Below are 22412 nucleotides of genomic sequence, written 5' to 3' on the forward strand. Positions count from 1 at the left end.
ATATATTATATATTTAATATATATATATATATTTTATATATTAAATATAGAACACAATTGAAACATTTATGAAGGCATTGTCTACTTTAGAGTCAAAGGTGTAATCCTTAACATGTCTTTTGTTACAACCATAATCTTTAATCTCTGTGAACCATAATCTTTATCTCAGTCCTGTATTACATGTTAAGTACTTTTTATAAAGTATAACCTGTTTGTTATTAATCCCTTTCAAACTGCTGCCTCCAGCTGAGGAGTTTATTGTAATACATTATTCAACTGATAAACTGATTAACTAAAAAAAAAACCTATCTAGCTCATACACACACAAGTGATGCTTTTTTTATTATTAGTTTTATACCTTGTTTTTCTTGTCAAAGAGCTGAAAGACAATGAAGCGTTACTGTACATTTGAAAACACAGGATGTAAGCAAAATAATGTAACATACCATTCCTTCTCCAATTCCATCTACACAAGGCCAAATGTCTAATTTATTCCTTTCCTTTCCCTCCGTTCTTTCTTCAGTGGTCGTGTGAAACCATTGCTTGGCCGATTCAGTGAGCTTGAAGCCCTGCTGTCTAACATAAACATTAAGCCAGGCAGCATTGATGCTGTCCTGTTGGATGCTGGCTGCTCCTCCATGCAGATGGATCAGGCAGAGAGAGGCTTCTCCCTCAGCAAGGATGGGCCTTTGGATATGAGAATGGATGGAGAGAGGTAGGAGATTTACCACATCAAGTATTTGTGGAAGGCTGATGGATCTCAATTTGATTAATAATGCAGTATTAACAAAACTGTACATAAAAAACACTGAGCTTCATTTTCTTAATAAATAATGATGGGAGTAGTAATGTCAAAGTAACAAGTTTGTCCACCAGAGAGCACTGACAAGTTTAGTTTTCAACTGTAAAATGTAGGGCTGCCCCCAACTTAAAATTGTCCTTGTCGACTAGTAGTTGTTAGATATAGCCGATAGTCGATCGTGGTACATTTAGGATATTAATTTATTTCAATATGTATATTTTAACAGCCACCTGTTAAATGATAACAAATAAAGCAGTAATAATTCTGAATGTGTAAGAACAACCAGCAAGGACACTGAACACTTAAATATATTATTATAACACCTTACTAGTCTCATTGTTCACAACACGGAATAAATAACTTACAACTTCACTAAAACAAATACTGGTGGACTGGATGATGTATAACGCTAACAGTTACTTTCATCCCCAGAGTGTATGTGGAAGCATAGGGCTTGCAGCTCCGCAGCAGCCACGCAACTGACGCACTATTTGTGTAAACACCGCGCGTGTGCCAGACGTAGCCGTCTTGTGCCCTATACACCACGCGCTCCTCATCCGGCTTATTCGAACAAGCTGTTAAAAGAGAAAAAGTCTGTGTTGCAACAATCCCCTGATACTTTCATCCTGGTGAAAAGAAAAAAGGTGCAGCTCCCAAACAGAGTTTGATATTGTTATTTTGTTTTTCTGCAACTATCCAACTAACAAAAAGTGAGTCTCTCGACTTTTAGGGGGAAGTCTTAGTAAAATGTTCTCCTTAGAGTCAGTGCATATCTTGGTCACAATTCTATAATGCCATATTTAATGGATTCTCATCAAAAAACAAAGAATTTTGTTTTAGTTCTGTGTGTATATACACAAGTATTGAGCGATATGTGTGTGTGTGTGTATATGTGTGTGTTTGTGTGTTTATATATATATAAAATCAACATCCATATATATATACACATTTAGATATACTTGCAAAACAACCATCTAAGATAACCTGATTAGAAGGTATTGCACAAGCTGCATGTTTCTTTTCATTCTCTCACAATCATTCCTTTCATGAGACATAAAGGTTTTCAGCTGTATCTCAGAGTTGGAGAGTCAGGATTCGCCACTGTCAGCAAGGACGTGACGTCAAGCTGCTTAAATGGGCTTCTCTTTGTGCGTAGGTACCCCGACATGCCCTGCGCTGCTGACGTTGTGAATACCTTAGATCAACAGGCTCTTGCATCCATCCTCACTGCATATGGGGAAGAAAGACACGCCAGGAAAATAGCTTCAGCCATTGTGGAGGCACGCCGTGTCAACCCCATCACTCGGACGCAGCAGCTGGCCAGCGTGGTGGCAGGTAGCTTAACACTATCCTGATTAATTCCCGCAGCATTCTAGAGGCTGTAAGGGAAAATAAAACACTAGTAAAGTTATTAAGGCTGCCTCCCGGTAGGACATATTTGTCTCAGAAAATTGCGTGGACCGTGACCTCAGTCATCATCCTCTCTCTTGCTTCTGTTTCGGGTGCCTTTCTTCTACACCTTCCTTTGAGAGATAAAGTTGAGACAAAGACAGATCTGGAGGTGGCTGGAACAGAATGTGGCTAATGCCTTGAAAACAAACAGTATCTCACATACAGTTGCCTATCTCTCTCTTTTCACATTGCTTTTTTTGCTATATTTCCCCCCCTCATTTCCCCCGTTTCTCTGCTCACAAATATGCACACACACCTGACACAAATGCAAACACCCACATATGCTCATGCATGACACACTTGTGCATAAAGCCAGGATAACATTGTTTGTCTTCACTGATTGTTTTTCTTTTGTTGTTTTTTTTTTTTTTTAGCTGTATGCCTCCAGGTTTGAGCTGCTGAATGAGTGAGATGTCGTTTCAATAGTTATTGCACAGAGCAGTATGTGCGTCAGTGTCACCCTGGGAGAACAGGTGTGAGTAAGAGCAGCTGTTTAATCTTTTTTGAAGAGCAAAGCGAGTCACCACCAATGTTTATTTGGGAAAAAAACAGAGAGGTCTTGGTTTAAGAAAGTTCCAGGGGGGGCTCTATGACCAAATTTACTGTCACAGGAGAAATGACAAGAGCTTACGTGTGTCTGTGTGAGTGGTGGTGTTGGAGGGGCACTTTAGGGACCTGGTGGCATTGAGACATCATATACAACTCACACTTCAGGTGAGTACACATTGCACATTAGTATTTATCCAAAATGCAAAATTTTCTAGATGAAAATAACAATTACTTAAATAGTTTTATGAGACTAATTATTTGATACTACATTTAGTCTTATACAGAATGGTTGTGTGAAAGAGCAGAACGTTTGAGTTGTATACACAACTGGGGCCAAATGGAAATGATGCATACCCACAAAAACCATGCACATGTCATTTCCTACACACACAGTGGTAAAATCTGACTTTGCTGTGACAATGTGTGCAGCTCAAACACTTCTCAACAGGGATACTCTTCATCTTGGAGTGATCGGAAATTCATATAAATGTGGAACTGGTGATGGGATGGTGAAACATCATTTGCTCAGAAACACGTATGCATATTTTGTGTTTTTAGTCACTGATTTTGTTTGCGTTTTACGGCTGAATGGTGCCAATTGTGACATGAGACGAGGCTCATTTCAAGAGGTTCAGGCTGATTTATCCGTAATATATGTGAAAGATCTGTCTTTGAGGCGTTACATTTCATACATTTATTCCAAACCTTCCTTTATGTGTAGATTTTCAACAGCTCCTTTACTTGGGGATCAGTTTGGCACAGTTGTTCTTCAACTGTTTATCCAATATGTTGTAAACACCAGCCCAATGTCCCAAGAAGGTCCATTTACATTGGATGATTGTACATGGCACGATATGCATCCAGTGCCAGCGTTTATTGCCAACACAGGGAGGCATTGTGATGTTTATATTGAATTGTTAGAGGAAAGGGTTTGAAGTTTGGTGTGGTGGATGGGTGTGTATTGCAATTGCAAAGCAAATTCTTGTTACCGTTGTTTCCTTTTGCAAACTTTAATCTAGATTTGCATGTTTTAATGTTCTTTTCATGTTCTCCTTTTATGTAATGTGAGGCCCTTTTGTAAAGTCTGGTTCAGTATGAGCTCTATAGCTCATTAATACCCTTTCTGACGTTTAACAATAATGAGTGAGATATCAATGCGGGATGCTTTACAAATAGAAGTGATAAACTGATGATAATAACAGTTCTACATATAGCCACAGCAGTGCGTAGTGGTCTGGTTGTGCATGTGCCACATGTTTCATGACTGATTTAGAGTCCTCTGGGTGGTTTTCTTTTAAGTGCTAATAGAATCAAAAGGGCCACAAAAATCATGCAAGGGACCAAACAATGAAATAAAAACAAATTTACATGGCACAGGCAGCCATGGAAACACAATTATGTGATACAGCTGTGAAGGTAACAGAAACATACCACAGCTAGGATATGTTTGTTGTTTGGTTTTTTTTGGTGTTTTTTTTTTTTGGTTGCTTTAACAGCCTGAAATGAAAATTCAGCAGAGCAGCTTCGCCAAATCAACCCGACATGTAACTTAATGGAAAGTTTGTTTACTTTGCTGAACACTGACAGTAGGAATCAAGTGAGAAAGCATCTGCTCAAACTATATTACAGAACCAAATGCATTCATAATAATAAATGACATAAACATAATAAATGACGTGTGTGTTTTGAGTAGCCAGCAGGAAGGACAGGAACAACAAGCTGTTTAACGTTAATTTCCACCCAGAGCAACAACTGTATGTGTGGTGATCTACTTGAATTGGTACTTGGTGATCAACATTAGCATATATGCTATCACTGCCAATTTAAAATGCATTTTCACTATTACTTCACTATTAGACCTCAAGGTAAAATCAAACCCGCTCTCAGGACTGGATAACCCTTCATGTTCCCCGTGTTAACTCAGGACTCTCAAAGACTGCTTTTATATTACACAACGCACTTTAAATAAATATGAAGTCCCTGATAACATTGGGGAATTTTAGAAATATGCGTATTAATCTTTAAAAAAATTAATTTTGCATCTAACAGTTTTAATTAGGAGTCTTTTTTTCTAACTAATGTTTATGCTTGTGACTATCTTCTTTTTTTATTTGTGTTTATATTTGATTATATTTTATTTCTGTTTTTGTAGCCGGATGTAATCTCTGCGTCATTGAAAATGAGGGTTCAGCCCTCAGTGTATTCCCGAGTATGTAATTGTGCAACTTTTTGCCGTGACATAGCAGTTGTTTGATAAATTCCTGATTTGTGGTGATGCCGACTTCATTCTCAGCAGTCCGGCGTTTCTGTCTGGCTCAAACTGATCTGGTCTGCTGTGCTACAGTTGTGTCCATGTTCTTCTGTAGCATTTATTCAGCTTTTTGTTCGACCAGTAAAACCAAAGCATCAAACACTGTTGATGTCCAAACAACTTACTGTGAAATGTATTTTTTATTTTCGCCTTTGTTGATAACCGCTACAAACATCAAATATGGAAAGACATAACACAAAGGTAGAGTAGAGGGACGGGTTTGTGGTTCTAATTCAGTATGTTGTCCTATGTAATACATTTGTAATGTTGTGGTTCCTTGTTAACTACCTGATGTCCCCTTTATGTACACATCTTAATCTCTTCTTTCCTCCACGGATCTGTCCGTAGGACCTTTGAAAGATGAATTAGAGAGAGAGCATATGGCTTGGTGAGGCCAGACCAGGGCTGGTCCTTGCTGTGCAGGCATTGTATTGATTTCAGTGTGAGTCACACCTTGGGCTGTTTAGTGCAGGAGGAGAGAAATGCCACATCACTCACTTCTCTATTTATTGCAGTTTCTCTTTAGGTCTAAATAAGTGTCTAATTGTTCTTTAGTCTGTGTGGTAGTTATGAGCTGGTCAAGCTGGACCTTTAAAACTAAAGCAACTGAAGCTAATGTTTTCCCAGCTTAACCTAACCTCTCCACATTTCTTGACCATTTTGTGCCTAAATTCTGATTCATCCCTGCATGTTATTTAATAGGTACACAAGTCAGTGCAGATTTCTTGGAATCTGAAACGTTATCTTTCAGATTGCACAAGTATTTTGAGGGAAGATCGCTCAAATAACTGGAGGAACATTCTCCGCTTCTAAAAGTCAGGTGCAAATTGTTGAGTATTAAAGAAGAAGGTTTTTGTGGAGGTAGAGAAGCATAAATCACCCTTTATTTCACTGAAAGCAGGTCAAAACTGAGTGCACCATCCAGAGAGCAATAACTACAAAAAAAACACTTTTATTTTTTTTACAGTAATCAGGGCATAGGGAGTAATAATTTTTTGTGCTCAGTAAGACTTAACTTGAACTTGGCATTCAGTGAACTGAGAGATCATAAGAAGCATTTGGCTGCATTTACCTCGGTATTTTGGTGACACATCATCCATATCAACACCATCTCCACCCTCCATCTGCTCCGCACGGAGACTCTGATGGACCTGCCACTCAGTCCTGCTGCAGCTCTCTCTCTCTCTCCACTGATTTCAATGGCTTGTATATATTTTTCAATAAGCTTTTTATGTGCTACATCTTGTTTTCTTTTAAGTTAATTTAATGACCCCCCTCCCTTTTCCTACTATGTTTGATGATTCTCACTTAACCATTAGATGGCATACCTAGAAGTCAAGGCAACTGGATTTATTTTATTCATGGAAATTGTTTTTATTTAGGAGGCTTCCTTTATTTTCTTGACCAGTGGAGATCCCAGGCATTTCACCCTCTTCTACCCTCTGTGTTATTCACACATGGGTAGCACCTGTGGGTTGTTTAGGTTGTATATGAGTCATTAGTTCACATGAGAGTCTATAGAGTCACAAGAATCAAGGTGTAGGTTGGTGGTGTAGTAGCCCTCCATTTTGTTTATGTGTGGTTGTTTAAGCTTGAAACAGATGGTCTCCTTCACTCTCTCTTGTCCTTTAGAAGGATACTGTGCAGTATTGACCTGAAGAGTTGACCCTCTTGGCCCATGAGCTTGTTCAGTGGTTGGTGTCAGTGGTCTCTCTCTCCCTCTCTCTCTATCTATAAATATAATGTAGAATATATAAAATATAGAATAGTGACAGCTATGCATGGTTAATATTGAGGAAATATCAAAATCATGGGCAGAGTTGGCAGAAGTACTGAACATTTTCATGGTTCAACAACGTTGTTTGTTGGTCCGAAACTGGTCACTGTCCATATGTGCTGTAATTCCAATATGGACGTAATTCCTGGGGATACTCGGTCAAGGTGTTTGGTTTTTGGAGTAAAGTCCGACTGGATTTCACCTGGCAAAAAGATACGAAAACACCATGGGTAGGGTTGTCCTGACATGGCTACCTCACTAACAACAACAGACCACAAATTGGCAGTCTTCTTTGCGCCTGCTTGTATTATTTGGACTTGCAGTTGTAAGATTCTAAACAAACAATGTTTTCTGAATGAGAGGTCAGTCTCACCTCCTCTCTCCCTCTGGCTGGAAATTGGAGAGCTTTGCAATTTTGCAATGTTTAAATTCAATCAGACTGCAAAGCAAATGAGAGAAGTGAATTTGTGACTGGAAACAAATACGCCTCGCTCTGTTCCTCATAAAGATAAATGGGGAGCAAAATCTGGTGTTAGAAGAATACAGTGAATTTTTGCAATGTTAGTTAGTCAGATACTCCAGGCCTGAGGTGAGTTTGTTTTTTCAGACCAACAGTCCAAGCTACAAAGATCAGGTCACATAAGAGAAAGTTACCATTAAATGTTTGACACTTTTTCTTGAAAAATTGCTGAAATGATTAATCAATTCTCAAAATAGTTGCTGAATAACTTTCTGTCGATCGATTAATCAGTTAATCAACTTACTGTTACAGCGTTAAAATTGGAATCTTTCTTCTTCAGCATTTTTTCTGTTTGCATTGAGCATGAGAACAATATGTTGCATTGCAGTGCGTTGAATTACTCTGACCATTTCTTTGTCTCTAGGATCATTTCCTGCAGCTGTCCTCTACGCACGCAAAGACCGCCTCCAGCGACCTGCACATGTGGCCACTAAGACTTTCCAAGCTCTGCGTGTTTTTGTGAATGACGAGCTGAACGAACTACATGCAGGCCTACGTGCTGCCCAGGCAGCACTGAGACCTGGAGGACGTCTCTGCGTAATCACCTTTCATTCGTTGGAAGACAGACTGGTCAAACGTTTCCTCCAGGGAGATGACTTATCTAATCTAGATCAGTATCACTTCAGCCCAAGGAAACAAGGCACCAGGAAGGATGGAAAAAGAGAGGGTGGAAGTGTTTATTGGCTTCCTCTGAAGAGAAAAGTGATCGTCCCAGAAAAGGACGAAGTAAAAGAGAATCCTCGTGGACGCTCCGCTAAACTAAGGGCAGTGCTCAGACTGACAGAATAATTATGAGATGAGAAATGTTTGAGCTTTTTTACAAGCAGAGTAACTTTTTACAATTGATACTTAAAGCAAGTTAACCAAAGAATGTAGATACAAGTACATAATAAGTCTCCACTGTATTGTATCTGCTCTTTTTTTATCGTGACTGTTTGTACTTGGAGGCAGAGATAAATTCTGATTTTTACCTTCTCTACTGTAAGCCCACCTCAGCAGAGAGGTTTCCTGGTGGGAAGCCAGTGAGGGTTGTCATTATTAATGCTGCATTAGTGACTCCTACTGGTTGGTTAAGGCACTGCACAGTGATGTGTGAACTATGGGTAAGGGAAAGAATGAATCTCACAATATAGCCACTAGTAGGAACTCAGATTTATATATTTATTTTCATTGGCAGTTGAGAAAAAATAACTGGTGAATATCACTCATGCAGTATATAATATGCAGACTGTAAGATGTGGTTGACAGCTCCGAAAGCTAGAAAGTAGACCTTTGATCCTGGATTACTTTACTATAGACACTGTTTCTAAAGGTCAAAAATGAGTTTTTTTAAGCACAGAAAGTTTTAAAAACTACAGTCCAGAGAAAAGTGTCCAAAGTTTGATATCATTTCAAGCTTTATTTTTATTAATTAATGTAATTAAATTTAAGTTGGGCGTCCAGAAGATAACGTCTTATTGAATTGAGCAGTCTGTCTTTCTCTCACCTTGTCTTAGTGCTATAAAACCTGTCCAAACTCAAGTGAGAGCCACAACTATGAAAGCTGGTTAATGTTTGAGGTGTTGCGTAAAAAAAATAATTGTGGAGGAAACTTTTTATACCCAAATAAAAGTATGTGACTTCTGTGTTGTTTGCTTTTTGTATTATAAACCATATAGAAAATTTTGTTTCTCCCAATTCAGTTACTTTTGGTCTGATATGGCCCTGTAATGATCCGATACAATACTCTTTTAATCATTTGTGAATTTCAATGAAGAAAAAGCCTGCCTACAGAGAAGATCACTGTGTGCTATTTTAATATATTTAACGTTCTTTCATGGGTGGTTATTGCAGCTGAATAGCTCAACATATATAACAAAAAAAACACCTTTTCCCATTGACGTCTGTATTTCTCCTGAACCTCCCTTGTTGAGTAGCTCAAGTGAAACCTCTACTGTACCATGTGAATCAGTGATGCCACTAAATACTAAATGACGCATGTGTCAGAAGTGGTGCTGAATGAGCTGGGTGGTTGTTCTTGAGCATTCTCTCACCTTCAGCTGTAAGCAGATGAGGTGTTTTGATCTTTACTATTTGACTTGTGTTTGATGAATTGCTCCATCAAGATTATTAACACTTTTTTCTTCTGTCTCAGTTTAGTACACTCTAAATATACCCTTCTCGTTACCTTGGAAACTAAATGGCTCAAGTAACATTTAACTGTGTCTAAAATTACATGCTGCTTTTAGTCTAATATGAAATGATGCCATATCGTGAGTTTGAATGTCCCTCCCTTTTGACATCAGTGGAAACATGTTGACGGAATATGTCATGATGGATACTTTGCTTCTATTTTATTGCCACAAGATCTTTCCTGAATCACACTGTTAACCATGTATCAGGAGGTAAACGTGGGTAAGAAAATGATACTCACGACTTCATTTAACTCTGATGCGTGACAGTGTTCATATAAATAGAAAAGATAAAAGAAACATGGGAGAAATGCCCAATTTTTAAAGTTAGCATATTCTTTAATGAAATGTTTTTTGTGTTTCGTGGCCACCATAGTTTCTCCTTTTTGTGGTTGGAAGGGGAGGGTGAAGCAAGGAAGTTGTGATCTGCAAATACACCACTAGCTGCCACTAATTCCTGCACACTCGTCCTTTATTACAATCTTCTGAACATTAAGTCTACAGAGCATCTACGGATTATAGAAACATCATACTCATCACATGAACCCACAGCACTGTTTCGATTACACTGATAAATTTCCAATTTCATAGAAATATTTGATAAAATAATTACCTCATAAATGTTTATTGTTATTTATTAATGTTTATATACTCACACACACTTTAACTTTGTCTTCCTGAAGGTTTAAAAAAAATATTTTGTGTTCTCAGTATATAAAACACAACTGATGCTTGTTGCCAGATGCAGGAGAAGATAATAACAAAGGAACATCAGTGATTATAAAATACTGTTTTCTACGACTGCAAATTCTCAATCACCATGGAAACAGTAACAGTAAATATACTGTAAGACGATGCTATTATTGTAGACTTGGATCAATCCATAAATTGACTACCAGGTACATATCTAATAGCTACTGTAGTTGAATCACGTCTCTGAAACTGCAGGCAGACACACTGAGCATCATCTAACCTGCTGCTAACAAACCTGCCGGCAAAGGATGAATGTCTTCATTCGGTACAAGGCTGAACATACAAAACCCAATCTTTATGTCACTATATGAAGAATTTACAACAATGGTGCTTTATTGATGAATCCAGTTTACTAGTGTATGCTTAGTATGTCAGCGCAGGGTGTTCGGTTGAAGACTCATTCACAGTCTTACTAATTGCTTTATGAATGAGTGTAACCAGGGCTGGACATCTTAACAATTGTGATGTTGCCGTCGCATTTCATCGTCCAGCACAATTCTTTGAAAAATAAAAGTATATTTAGTCAAGTAAGAACAAATATAAGGTACTTAGACTTATATGAATATTTCAATATCATACTTAACACTCTTACTACATTTCAAAGAGAAATGTTACACTCTTTGCTCCTCTACATTGAACAGCTTTAGTCACTAATGTCTTACATACAAAACATGGGATGAACTACTGAATTTAACAAACATTTATAAACCTTGACACTGGCATAATATTAGCTGGACTCTAAAATCTGTACAATAAAGGCAGAACTCAGTGCACTTGTCAGTGTTGCTGATGCTATCCTTTCTCCATTATATGACAGTTTCAAAAGACCTCCAATAATTCTTGGTATTTGAGCACTGAATTCGATTAGTCTTGTGAAATCCAAGCATTGAGGTGTCCTTACTCATCCATGTGAAGGAGATGTGGACAACAGAAGCGTGGACACGACAGAATACAAGCCAGATTCAAAAAGGATTATAGAAAACAAGAAATTCCACCGTCAAATGTAGTTAAATACAAGGTAAACAAAATACCAATGAAATAGGGTGCTAACACTGAATCTCACTGGAATTTGGTGTTTTGTGTGTGACGATTTTTTGGTACACACCTGGTAATAGTACTGTATGTTAGTAGTCTAATCAGTTACTACTTTGATGGTTGATTAATTGTTTAAGTCACTGGTGGTACACGGAGAAATCTTTTTATGTTACGTATTTTTAAAAATTTAAATAAATGAATTGAAAAAACATATAATATTATTATTATTAATAATTTTAATGTTGATCAGATTAAACAGGCTATTTGAAAACATCAACGAGGAGATGGTAACAGGCATTTTTCACTATTTTATGACATTTTGTAGTTTAAGCGATTAAATCAAGAAAATGAGATCACTTGCACATGAACTTATAACCATAAACAAGTTTGATAGTCAATTCAAAATCCAAGTAATGAATCTAATATCAGACATTTTCTAAAGCTTCTCAAATATGAAAACTTCACAAATCAACTGTTTATCAGAAAGTATAACATCACTTCTGTGGATCTGAAATTGGAATATGTCATTATTTGGCATTTTACAAAGCAAGCAATTTATCAGAAAAATTTGATTAGAAATAGATTAGATTGGGCCAAATACTGAGAGATTTCCAGTCTTTTCCAGTCTAAAATCTGGGCGCATCTGTACGACAGAGTATTAGGGCCAGACTAAGAAAACAATTGAGAATAATGTAATAATATATACAAGAAAAAAAAGTTGTTTTAAATGAGAAAAAAGCTTCGATAGTTAATCACTATCTGAGGCGTGACCAGCCAACCCCCATGACAGCAGCCTCAGCCTGGAGCCCAGCAGCCCGCTTGTTTGTCTGCAGTCCCGTAGGCCAATACAGTCAACCAGGTAAGCTAACGTAATTGAATAATTTCGTCCGTTAAAGCCAGTTTTGCTGCTGAGCCCAAGCAGGCCAACCTGAACAGTCTCCTCCCCCATAAAATTACTTATGACTTTATTCTCATAATGTTACGACTTTATTCTTATAATATGACTTTATTCTCGTAATATTATGACTTTATTCTCATAATATTATGACTTTATTCTCATAAAAAATATATTTTTTTCTCACTTAGTATGGCCCTAATACGTACATCTGCACTGCTCTTCCGACTTTGGTGGAGAAAATTAAACCTTTTAGGGAATGTAAATGTATTCAGTCATTAGAAGTAATTAAACAGGTCTTCACATCTTGCCCTCATTAATTATTATTATAATAAAAGGTATTGCATAAGGTATATTGCTCTGTGATGAATATTTCATTATTTTTTACATTTTTTCAGATGTATGTGGACAGCGTGGGCTATTATAAAGCAAGACCTTGACTTGCATGGATGTAAAGAAATATCTGTATATAATGAGAAAAGGTTGGCAGTAAGCATTTTGATGATACACAATATAAATATTGATCTGACATGTAACATGTTAAAGGAGATTTAATCCATGGAGCACTATTTTACCCCAAAAACCTATTGACAGAATAATAATCTGCAATAATTCAATAATCCACAAACAAACATTATCGGCTTTTCTTTAAAGGTCCAGTGTGTAGGATTGAGTGCCTCCAGCGGTGTAGTTGCAGAGTGCAACTCCCTCACTTCACCCTCCCCTTCCTTTTGTCTGTTCTGGGCTACAGCATTTCAGTTCAATTCAATTTTATTTGTATAAATCATAGCAGAAGTTTTCCTCAGGACTCTTTTAAAAGCAGGTCTAGACTGTACTCTTTATAGAATTATTAACAGAGACCCAACAATTCCCACCATGAGCAAGCACTTGGTCAAAAGTGGCAAGGAAAACTTCCTTTAACAGGCAGAAACCTCGAGCAGCTCTAGGTGGGCGGCAGTCTGCTTCGTCCGACTGAAGTTAGAAAGACAGAGAGAGGGACAGATGAGGTAGACGGGGGAGGGACGGAGGGGGGGAGAGAGAAAGACAGACACAGAGATGCACAGCAGAAACAATAGCAACCGTAACAACTATGATAGTAGAAATATGACTAATAATAATAATGACAATAATGAAAACAGCCATAACGATGATGACTAATGAGAGGGAGAGGAAAAGAGGAGCTCAGTGCATCATGGGTATTCACCTGGCAGTCTAGGCCTACTGTAGAAACATGGCGGTTCAATATGGCAGCCTCCATGGAAGGTGACCAGCGGCATAAAAAAGGGTCATTCTAAGGTAACAAAAAACTCCAATTTGTTATTGTTTTCTTATTTTTAGGTGATTCAGGTACAAATATATTTATAAATAACCTTAACCTCTCTGCAAATAGATCCTCTAAATGTACCTTAAATCCTTGTAAACTGAATATCTAAAACAAGACATTTGAAGCCTTTTTTTCACTATTTTATGACATCTCACAGACTAAATGAATAATCAAAACAATAACATAACTATATCATATTTATTTATTTTGGTTATTTGATCATTGCACATAACCCTCTGAGGTTTCAGAACATTCTGTAAATGTACATTTTAAAAAAACAATTCATTTGTGGAAGTAAATTCTGCAAGAAGAGCAGCGGCAAACTGACAAAATAAAAAACCTGAAGCAGATGCAAAGACAAGACAAAAGATTTGACAACTGAAAAAAAAAGAAGAAAAATGTGCTGTAGGCTTAAGCATGAAGCAATAACTCAGTCTTTCCCTCCCCCAAAAATGAATGACTATGCACTACCTCTGGATATCCATCTAGCACTGACTGTAGCTTTTTGTTATTTCTCCATTTTTGGCAGAGAGAAGTGAGCCAGGCGCTGTGACCATTAACTCTCTGTATGAGGAGAGAGACATGCGTCAGCCTGTGGCTCCCCCTCTGACAGACTGAAGAATGTATGAGTTTCACAGTGTTGGAGAACAGACTGAGGCAACCACAGAAAGCTCATTCTATGCCCATCTTACTCCCTCCCTCCTACTCTCACTCCCCGCCCATCTCTGCTGCTCCGCCTGCTATAAAAAGATTTCTCACTGAAAAACACTGAGGTCAAAGCTATTTGAATAATTTTTGTGATTGACGCAGGGCCTGCAGGTCTCATGGGAAGAAGATCCAACTGTGAAAGAAGACAGCCATGTTGGATAATAGCGCTAGTGCACAGCCAGGGGCTATGACTGCGTTTTGCTGACTTTCAATTTGAAACTTAGTTCAAGGGACTAAAGTATGACATTGAAGACATTAATTACAACTTCTACCCTCTTTAGAGCTTACCCAAATGTATCACCTTTAAGCTGGCAAAAATAAATCAAAGGTGTTTAGTGTATCCTGGAGCTTGAGCTGATTGCAGCCTCTTCGTTATGTCCGACCCATCATCAGAGTACTGCTTGCTGTGTCAGGTGGCGTACAGGCTGACCTGATGTCAGCTCACTTACTCGAGAGTCTCAAGCTGAAGGAGACACAACACCAGCTTTCTTGGCTTCTATAACAGCCAATTGCATTTTTACACCTGTTCATTTCTGTCTGGCTATATAACAAACATTGCAAAAGGAAGTCGCATAAAGGTAAAAAGAAATGCATCTTCTACCGCCGCTATTGCACGTATTTCTGAGTCAAACATGGATGCAGGAAGGGAATAAGATGTGATCAAATCGTATGCAGATTTGATTTGGTCACGAAAATGTGGATGTGACTCAGCAAGGATGGCGTTGTAGAGGACTGTTCACCTCCACCCACACTTTCTCCGACCACGTTATTATATCTGAAAGCTGAGGACGGAAGGAAGAAATTATTAACTTACGCTGAAAAACTGACATTGAAATGGTCATGGTCTCCAACCGATATTGCACCGCTAACTTCTACGACACACAAACTAACGCAGGCTAGTGTAGTTATACATGATGGGAGGGATAAGGTGTATTTGCTCTGATACATTTATGGACCTATTTACAACTGGTATTAACATGCAATCAGTATCTGGATACCTGGTCTAGATAAGAAAAATATATGTGGATGCAAAGTGTAAATGTCTGCAATACACAGTGCAATTTGATCAGCTGGAGCACATCTGGATGTGATATTCATACTCAGATGTGGTCTGGCTTGCATTGTACGTGGATCTCAGCCGAGTGTGAACACAGAATTGGTAAAAATATTAGGAGTTGGATGCCTCGAGATGACGTTATACAAAGAACATCAGTCAAACCTCATACAAAAACAAAACCATGTGGAAAATATGAGGGAAATATGGCATTTATATTTCTTTCATCTATCATTTTGTGGAAGGTTCATCAGATCAGACGACACGGATCTGATGTTTTTATCTGCTGCCATTTGTTGTCTCTCCAGCGGAAAAGAGGAGGACCTAGTCACACGGTTCATGTACTTCATGATTTATTTACTAAATCTGTCTCCTTTGCACATTTTGTTTTAATTGATAAACCAACTTTTTGTTTTTTTTGTTCCTTTTTTTTTTCGAATTTCCAACTTTTCCACTTGCAAATTGAAAATGTGCATAAAAACAGGTAAATGGAAATCTACAGCCACATTACCCTCTTTCGCGATATCAGCAATAACTATTGCCTACAGATAGGCAGATGTCTTCGGCTGTGTCTATCTGTCAGCTGACCCTTACCTTCCAGTGTCATAGTGGTCCCCTGAGAGTATCCCACATCACTTAACTTGACCTTCATGCGCCATGTTTGCTGATAAGATCGTCAGCTCTGCTAATTTGCATATGAAGATTCAATTGTAATGTAATTGTTTATTAATACCAGGTGTAAATGCAAATGCCCGAGATCAGATTTTGTTATATAAATAATATATCCAGATGTTATAACGTCTACATCCCAAAATGCAGGATAAGTCATTAAAAAATATTTTGAAGTCATATAGGAAAAGAATAAATAGAAGGATTTTGGCATATAAATACATATTATTTACAATTTTTTCAACATATACCAAGATATAATAAAAAGTAGCAGGGAAACGTGAAAAAAAATTGACTTTGATCCAATATTACCCCTCATATTGGTTTAATCTTGCTGTTGGTTTTTTGTTTATGATTACGAAAGCTTAATCGATGTGTAGAAATATGATTCCAAAAGCTAAAAAACAAGGGTGAAGACTTTAATCTATAATGTCATCATGATATTCTTTCTGAACTTGCTCCATTGAAAATGGGAGTTAATGATCTGTGGTTTACTTTGTGCTCTCCTAAATTTATTTCAAGCCATGTCATTGAAATGTCTTTTATTTCAAAGCAGTTCTGCGAATGCTTTACCAGGAAAACAACTCATTTTTCCTATATAGTCGTAAAATAACAAAATAAAAGAGATATAAAATTACACTGGAGGGAGAAAAAAACAACTACCTTCAAATCAGGTTGTAGGAGGTGAGATGGCAAAACCTAGAAACCAGGAGCTGCCTGTAATCAACACCAATGAGGCGATATATTGGATGGTGGCAGCAGAATAAAATCACCACCCTCCAAGTAGGTGTACAGTATATGACTAAATCTTACCACCCCCCCACTTACTGCCATTATCCCACCGTAGGGAAAATTGCCTGTCTGGGTACAAGCCTGCAATATTCCCAGCAGTCGTCCATTTGGCTCTTACAGAAGCACCACTCTCTAGAATGACAGTAAAACTGAGGTCACACACCGAACAGTCACCCTGGGGTTAAAATGATAGAGTTTGTGTGAGTGTAAATTACTCTATAACACAGGGCACCTTCACTCCAGTCTTTAATGGATACCTTCCTAGTCTTGTTTTAAGGTTATCTTGTCAGTGTGAGCCCTGTTGGCTTGTGGATTTTGCTGTCACAATGTAAACACAGGACCTTGTTAACTCACTGTACTGTATCAGAGACTGTGATTCTGTCCTTTCGGTAATTTTCTGACCAAGCAACTCACAATATTGTAAATATGTTCTGTAGTGCTGCTTTTTATAGCTCAGTTCCCTATTTCAGGCCATTTGAGCATCAGCAGCTGCTCAAATGGTTGCTCAAACATTCAAGCAAAATGTTGAATGTTATCAGTCATTCATTAACTTGAGGTCATTTCACATTACTATTATTAACCTTAGAAAAGTAGGTTGACAAAAAAATTAACTCAAGGTCCACCTAATAGACTTTTTCATCAAATCATCAAATAGGTCCAACAGCAGTAGTTCAGGGTAATGTCAAAAATAAACGAAAGCAGTAGCAATTCTCCCAAAATTTAAATGTTCGAATGGTCTTCATTGAAAAGAAAATGTTTTCTTTTTATCAGCCCTTGTGCAGTACTTTATAGAACAGGCATTTTGTGAGAAAGAAGGGGTGAACCTCACACAAATTGCAACAGAAAATCTAACAAATGTTTATCACTCATAAAAGTCTCCTAAGAGATCCAAGTAAGGGAAAGTGTTTTTATATCCTCTAAATTAAACGACAAAAGGCGTTGTTCTTTCCCTCTAGAAGGACTATTACCGCTTCCTGATCCCCTATCTTGCCTTCCAAAATAAATCTGTGTCATGATGTGACAACACTATAGTTAATATTTCGTAGGGCAAAAAAACGGTTGGTAAGGTTTAAGAAAAATTGTGGTTTGGTTTAAAATTACTGTTTTACTAAGGTTAGTGAACCCTAGTTGTTAGGAAATGGGAAACAAATAACACATGCTAATAGCAGATGTTTTGCTCTACAACAATATCACTGACCTTTGATCCTGACTGGTGCTGTCATTCTTCTTGGGAGGGCAGTTTCAGAGGACTGGCAGAGGCTGGGGGAAACTTTTAATTTTGTGCAAATTTCATGACTAAAAGTTCAACTCTTTATTTTTGTCTGAAATACATGACCTTTATTAAAACTGCTTCAACATTTTAAAGACAGATAATGATTTCTGCTTTTGTGTTGTTATGTTTGGAGTGTTGCAATGCAGTATTTACTTGATTGAATTTAATGCTTGTCTTAAACTTTAACTGCTGCTGCCCATCTTTTAAATAAAATCAAACAGGTGTAACTTAAGAATCAGTTTTTCTGATTACATATGAATTGCATGGCCAAGGACCTGAGTGTAACTTGAATTTGCAGTGAGCATTCAACAGTGTTTGCATATGCGCAGCAAAGTCAAAAGCTTAAGTCAAGTCAAACACTTTGTCATTCGTCATAACATCAACATGGCTCAAACTATTTTCTATATTTCTTCTGGCTGTTTTGAAATCACACCACCTTCAAGGATTTTGTTTTGTGCACATTTAAAGCATTTATAAAGGTGGTTACCAAGCAACTGTTAGAAATAGTTAAAGGAGACACATATTTTGACAAATTTAAATAATTAAATCATCCTACTCCTAAATTCCTGTTTATTATGTATCTGCTCTTGTCAGATGCAATATGTGGTCCAACATGAGCCAACACATTATTTGATTTAATTCAGTTTGTATACACTCTCTCTAAGTCATACTATGCTTTTTAAATAGTCTACTTCTACTTATGCCGATGACACCCATCTGTATATTTGTAAAGCTGTCTTGCTGCAATAAATCCTAAATGGCTTCTTTTTTCCTACTGTTAAGGTGGGGCAAAACTGAAATTTTGTCCTGAACAACATTAGCCCTCCTCTCTCCTGACAGCAAACTTAAAATCAAAAGAAATGTTTTTGACCCACAAATTAACGTTAATCAGCACAGAGTCTTGTTCAATCTTACTTTCAAGAACTCAGATTAGATATTTAACTCTTACCTTGATAACTGAAACTCCCTATTTATCTATCTTATCCGTTTGTGCACATAGGATGCCTGAGCAGTGCCTGACGACTGCCTTGCTGAGCTGCTGTAGCTTGCACACCTATTTTTCTATGCTGAGTTTGCCTTTGATAAATACAATACAATAAAAGCCTTGTTAACATATGAATGGATGCCGTCCACAGAAACATGAGGGACCTTTTAATTTCAAACAGATACAGGAGGTGTATAAAAAATACATTTATATTTTTTTAATATCTGGGACATATTCTATATATAGAGAGACATTGAAACTGTAGTGATGTATATGTTGCTGGTATAATGTTGATATGATTATGAACTGTTCAGCTGATGCGCGTGTGAAAATGCATGGCTCAGGTGGGCAGTGTGGCTGCTCTAACCTGTTAACATGGGCGCCGAAATAAAAAGCAAGATTTTTCGCCACACGCACTGCAGACACAGGCAGTGTGTGGGCCGGGCTATATAGTTCAGTAAAACAGCAAAATACTTTATACCAGTCCTGGCTTCATTACATTTCTATTACAGAACAGTGCACGCTCCCGCAGGATGTTCCAGTATTATTGTCAACAGAATTAAAGCCGTCTACACACAATATATAAAAGAATTTGATCACAAACTATTTTTATTGATAACATTCAGGTGAATACATGTTAACTGGAAGATATTTACTTGCAAAGTTTGCCCCGACCTCTTGTTTTTATACTGTATATGAAATTTCATCCTGCGTTCATCCTGTGATTATGATGCTGACTGCCCACCTCTGCTTGCATTAGAGTAAATACATCCTGTTCCTGCAACATTTGTGTTGGGTCCCCTGGGACTTGTGGGATCCTAATCCTGCTGCAGCTCTCCACAAACAGGTAGTGTGTGAGACTTGCTGTGTTGGGTGTACTCCCCACACCTTCAACATATAGAGGCACAGAGGATGGGTTAGATTGTGCGGCCTATTTGTGACCTGGGGCTGGATGCAAAAAACCCTGTGTAAATTCATGACTAAAACTGTGTGTACACAAGACAGAAATGGATACATACACATTATTTTTGTCAGATTCCTAAAGCTTTGCACACACTTGATTCTGTTTTATAAATCCGAATCATCGTGGAACTGGACGCACATGCACAAACCTAATTTTCTTACATGTGCTTGCTCTACCTCTCTTTAGACCTGTCAATGAGAAGCACAATTTTAAAGACTGTATCACATCAGTGAGGTTCGACTAAAGCACTAGAACAACTATCATTGCGCATCACAAGTACACATGGCCATGGCTATTAATAGTGTCTATACCACTCGTTCTTCACATCCGTAAACCATCATTGGCGGTGATATCTCAATCATCATTATTAAGCATTCAAATTGATGGTGCTTGTATTGAAACGGATGGGCCAAACAATTCAGGTGACGTACTTTTGGACTTCTTTAGATGGTTGCGTGGCACTAGGAATAGACCTGTGGGTGTGTGTGTCTTTCAGTGCTTTACACTCCAGTGTTGTGTTGGCTGCTCTCCACCCCACTCACTCACACCCTCACTTTCTCCTCAGCAGCGAGGCTGGGTGGGAAGTGGTGTATCCTCCTTTTGGTCAGTGTTGCTCAGGGCTATAGCTTCTGGGCAGCAACAGATGAGAACAGTTCATTGCAATATTCATGTCACTCTTATGCCAGACCCATCAATGAGCTCTTGGCTTAGTGTTGCCTGGTTTTATAAGCCTTGTAAGACCTGCAAACAATGTTGTGTTGCCCAAAATAAAAACTTTAGTCATAGTCATAATTAAATGCAGTGATCTTTTTCACAACTAAATATATTCAAATTGGTTTGGTGTTCTAAAGTTTAAAACTCAAAAGTATAAAAATATTATTAACAGCAACATTTCAATTGTTTTAATTTTCATTAGCACATTAGTTGTGCTGCATTATTAAGCATCACTGATGCTAAATGAAACAATAATATGTAAAACATGCTAGCACATGTACGTACATGTACCAGCAAATACTCTTATGTTCACCTGCTTCTTACTGTTTTCTGTTATCAGCCCTATAAAGGCAAAAGTCTTTATACACAGCTCTGGGAATGTCTATATGCAGATGACTGTACCCTTGATATCATTAACGACATAGAGAGTAATATAGCATTTAACGTACTGTCCAAATCCAGAAATTTACTGAACTCAAATGTGGTGTTCAGTAAATTATATCAGAGCAGATTTTCTGTACCTAAATTCCTGGATAACTGATTGTTATGTACTGATTGCAAAATTAAATGAATAACATAAAATAACAGACAAATAGAAATTTTTACTCATTATATTACATATCCCTTTTTTCCTGAAGCTCTCACTCCTTACAGATATGCCATATCTTCATTATAGAAATGTTCAATGTAAAAAAAAAACACAACATATGAATATTGTCCTAAAGCAGTTACGCTGAAAACTGTGTAGCATTCAAACATTACCCCAGGATCTCTTGCCTCAGCAAACAGGTTTTCTCTTCAACTGCAGGATTTATGTCTTGCTATGACCATCAGAAATAAAGACCACTTTAATAACCTGCTAGAGAAATGCAACATTCCCCTACTGTTCTTGACTGCACTTTAGTGATTTACCTGCCAACAGGACTTCATGTACATCCAGGAGGTGTGAGCAGAACAGAGTGAGGTGTGCAGCCAACCCTCATGTAGAAACCCTTGTGGTTTTTTACTTGCTCTACCAATTAACAAGGAATAAAAGCATAAAGACCCATCTTTAACTCCAGGTCACTAGGTCACCAGAAATCTCTGGCTCAAGTTTCTTGGTGTCGCCTATTGCTTTTTGTGCATGCATATTTGTTATTTAACAAGTAATTGTTCTACTAGGGTGATGCCGGGTCTGAGCAACAACTACTCCATTATTCCCACCATTATCGATAAAAAAAGTACTGCACAGTATGTATGGTTATTTGCAGCATTGGAATCCTATTTTCATTTTCATGTATTGCCAATATACTGTCTATTTTTAAATTACTTCCACCACCAACACACAACTCGATGAATGTTGTTAGTGGTTATATTTTCACTTGCCCCACCTAACTGTGGACAAAGCTTTGGTTGTGTGTTCAGAGGGAAATAAATGCTAAAAAAAAGGTAAGATATACAATCAGTGTTCTGAAGTTTGTCTTTAAATCAGATACATTAACATTGTATTGATCATGTACAGAGTGTAACTCTGTTTAAGCGCAATGAGTCACACCTTTGCTCGACACTGGTACTTAGACAAAGAACTGCACAACAGACAAAGAACTGGTAGTGTGTTCAGAGGGAGAGATAGATGCAAGGATAGGAGGAAAGATAGAGATAAAGATAGACAGATAGATAGATAG

The 22412-nt window shown here is 37.7% G+C and overlaps 1 protein-coding gene across 1 annotated transcript in view; it reads left to right on the forward strand.

The window, feature by feature from the left end:
• Window positions 1-9036, forward strand: part of mettl15 (methyltransferase like 15) — a 43827-nt gene extending 34791 nt beyond the window's left edge. The window contains exons 4-6 of the mRNA XM_035652297.1: window positions 524-715; window positions 1959-2137; window positions 7776-9036. Coding sequence (XP_035508190.1) covers window positions 524-715; window positions 1959-2137; window positions 7776-8200 — 796 coding nt within the window. The 3' untranslated portion in view covers window positions 8201-9036. The remainder of the gene's footprint in view (window positions 1-523; window positions 716-1958; window positions 2138-7775) is intronic.
• The last annotated feature ends 13376 nt before the right edge of the window (window positions 9037-22412 follow it).

Source organism: Morone saxatilis, unplaced genomic scaffold (assembly GCF_004916995.1).
Source record: "Morone saxatilis isolate NCDOM2014 unplaced genomic scaffold, NCSU_SB_2.0 Contig11, whole genome shotgun sequence".
NCBI lineage: Eukaryota > Metazoa > Chordata > Actinopteri > Moronidae > Morone > Morone saxatilis.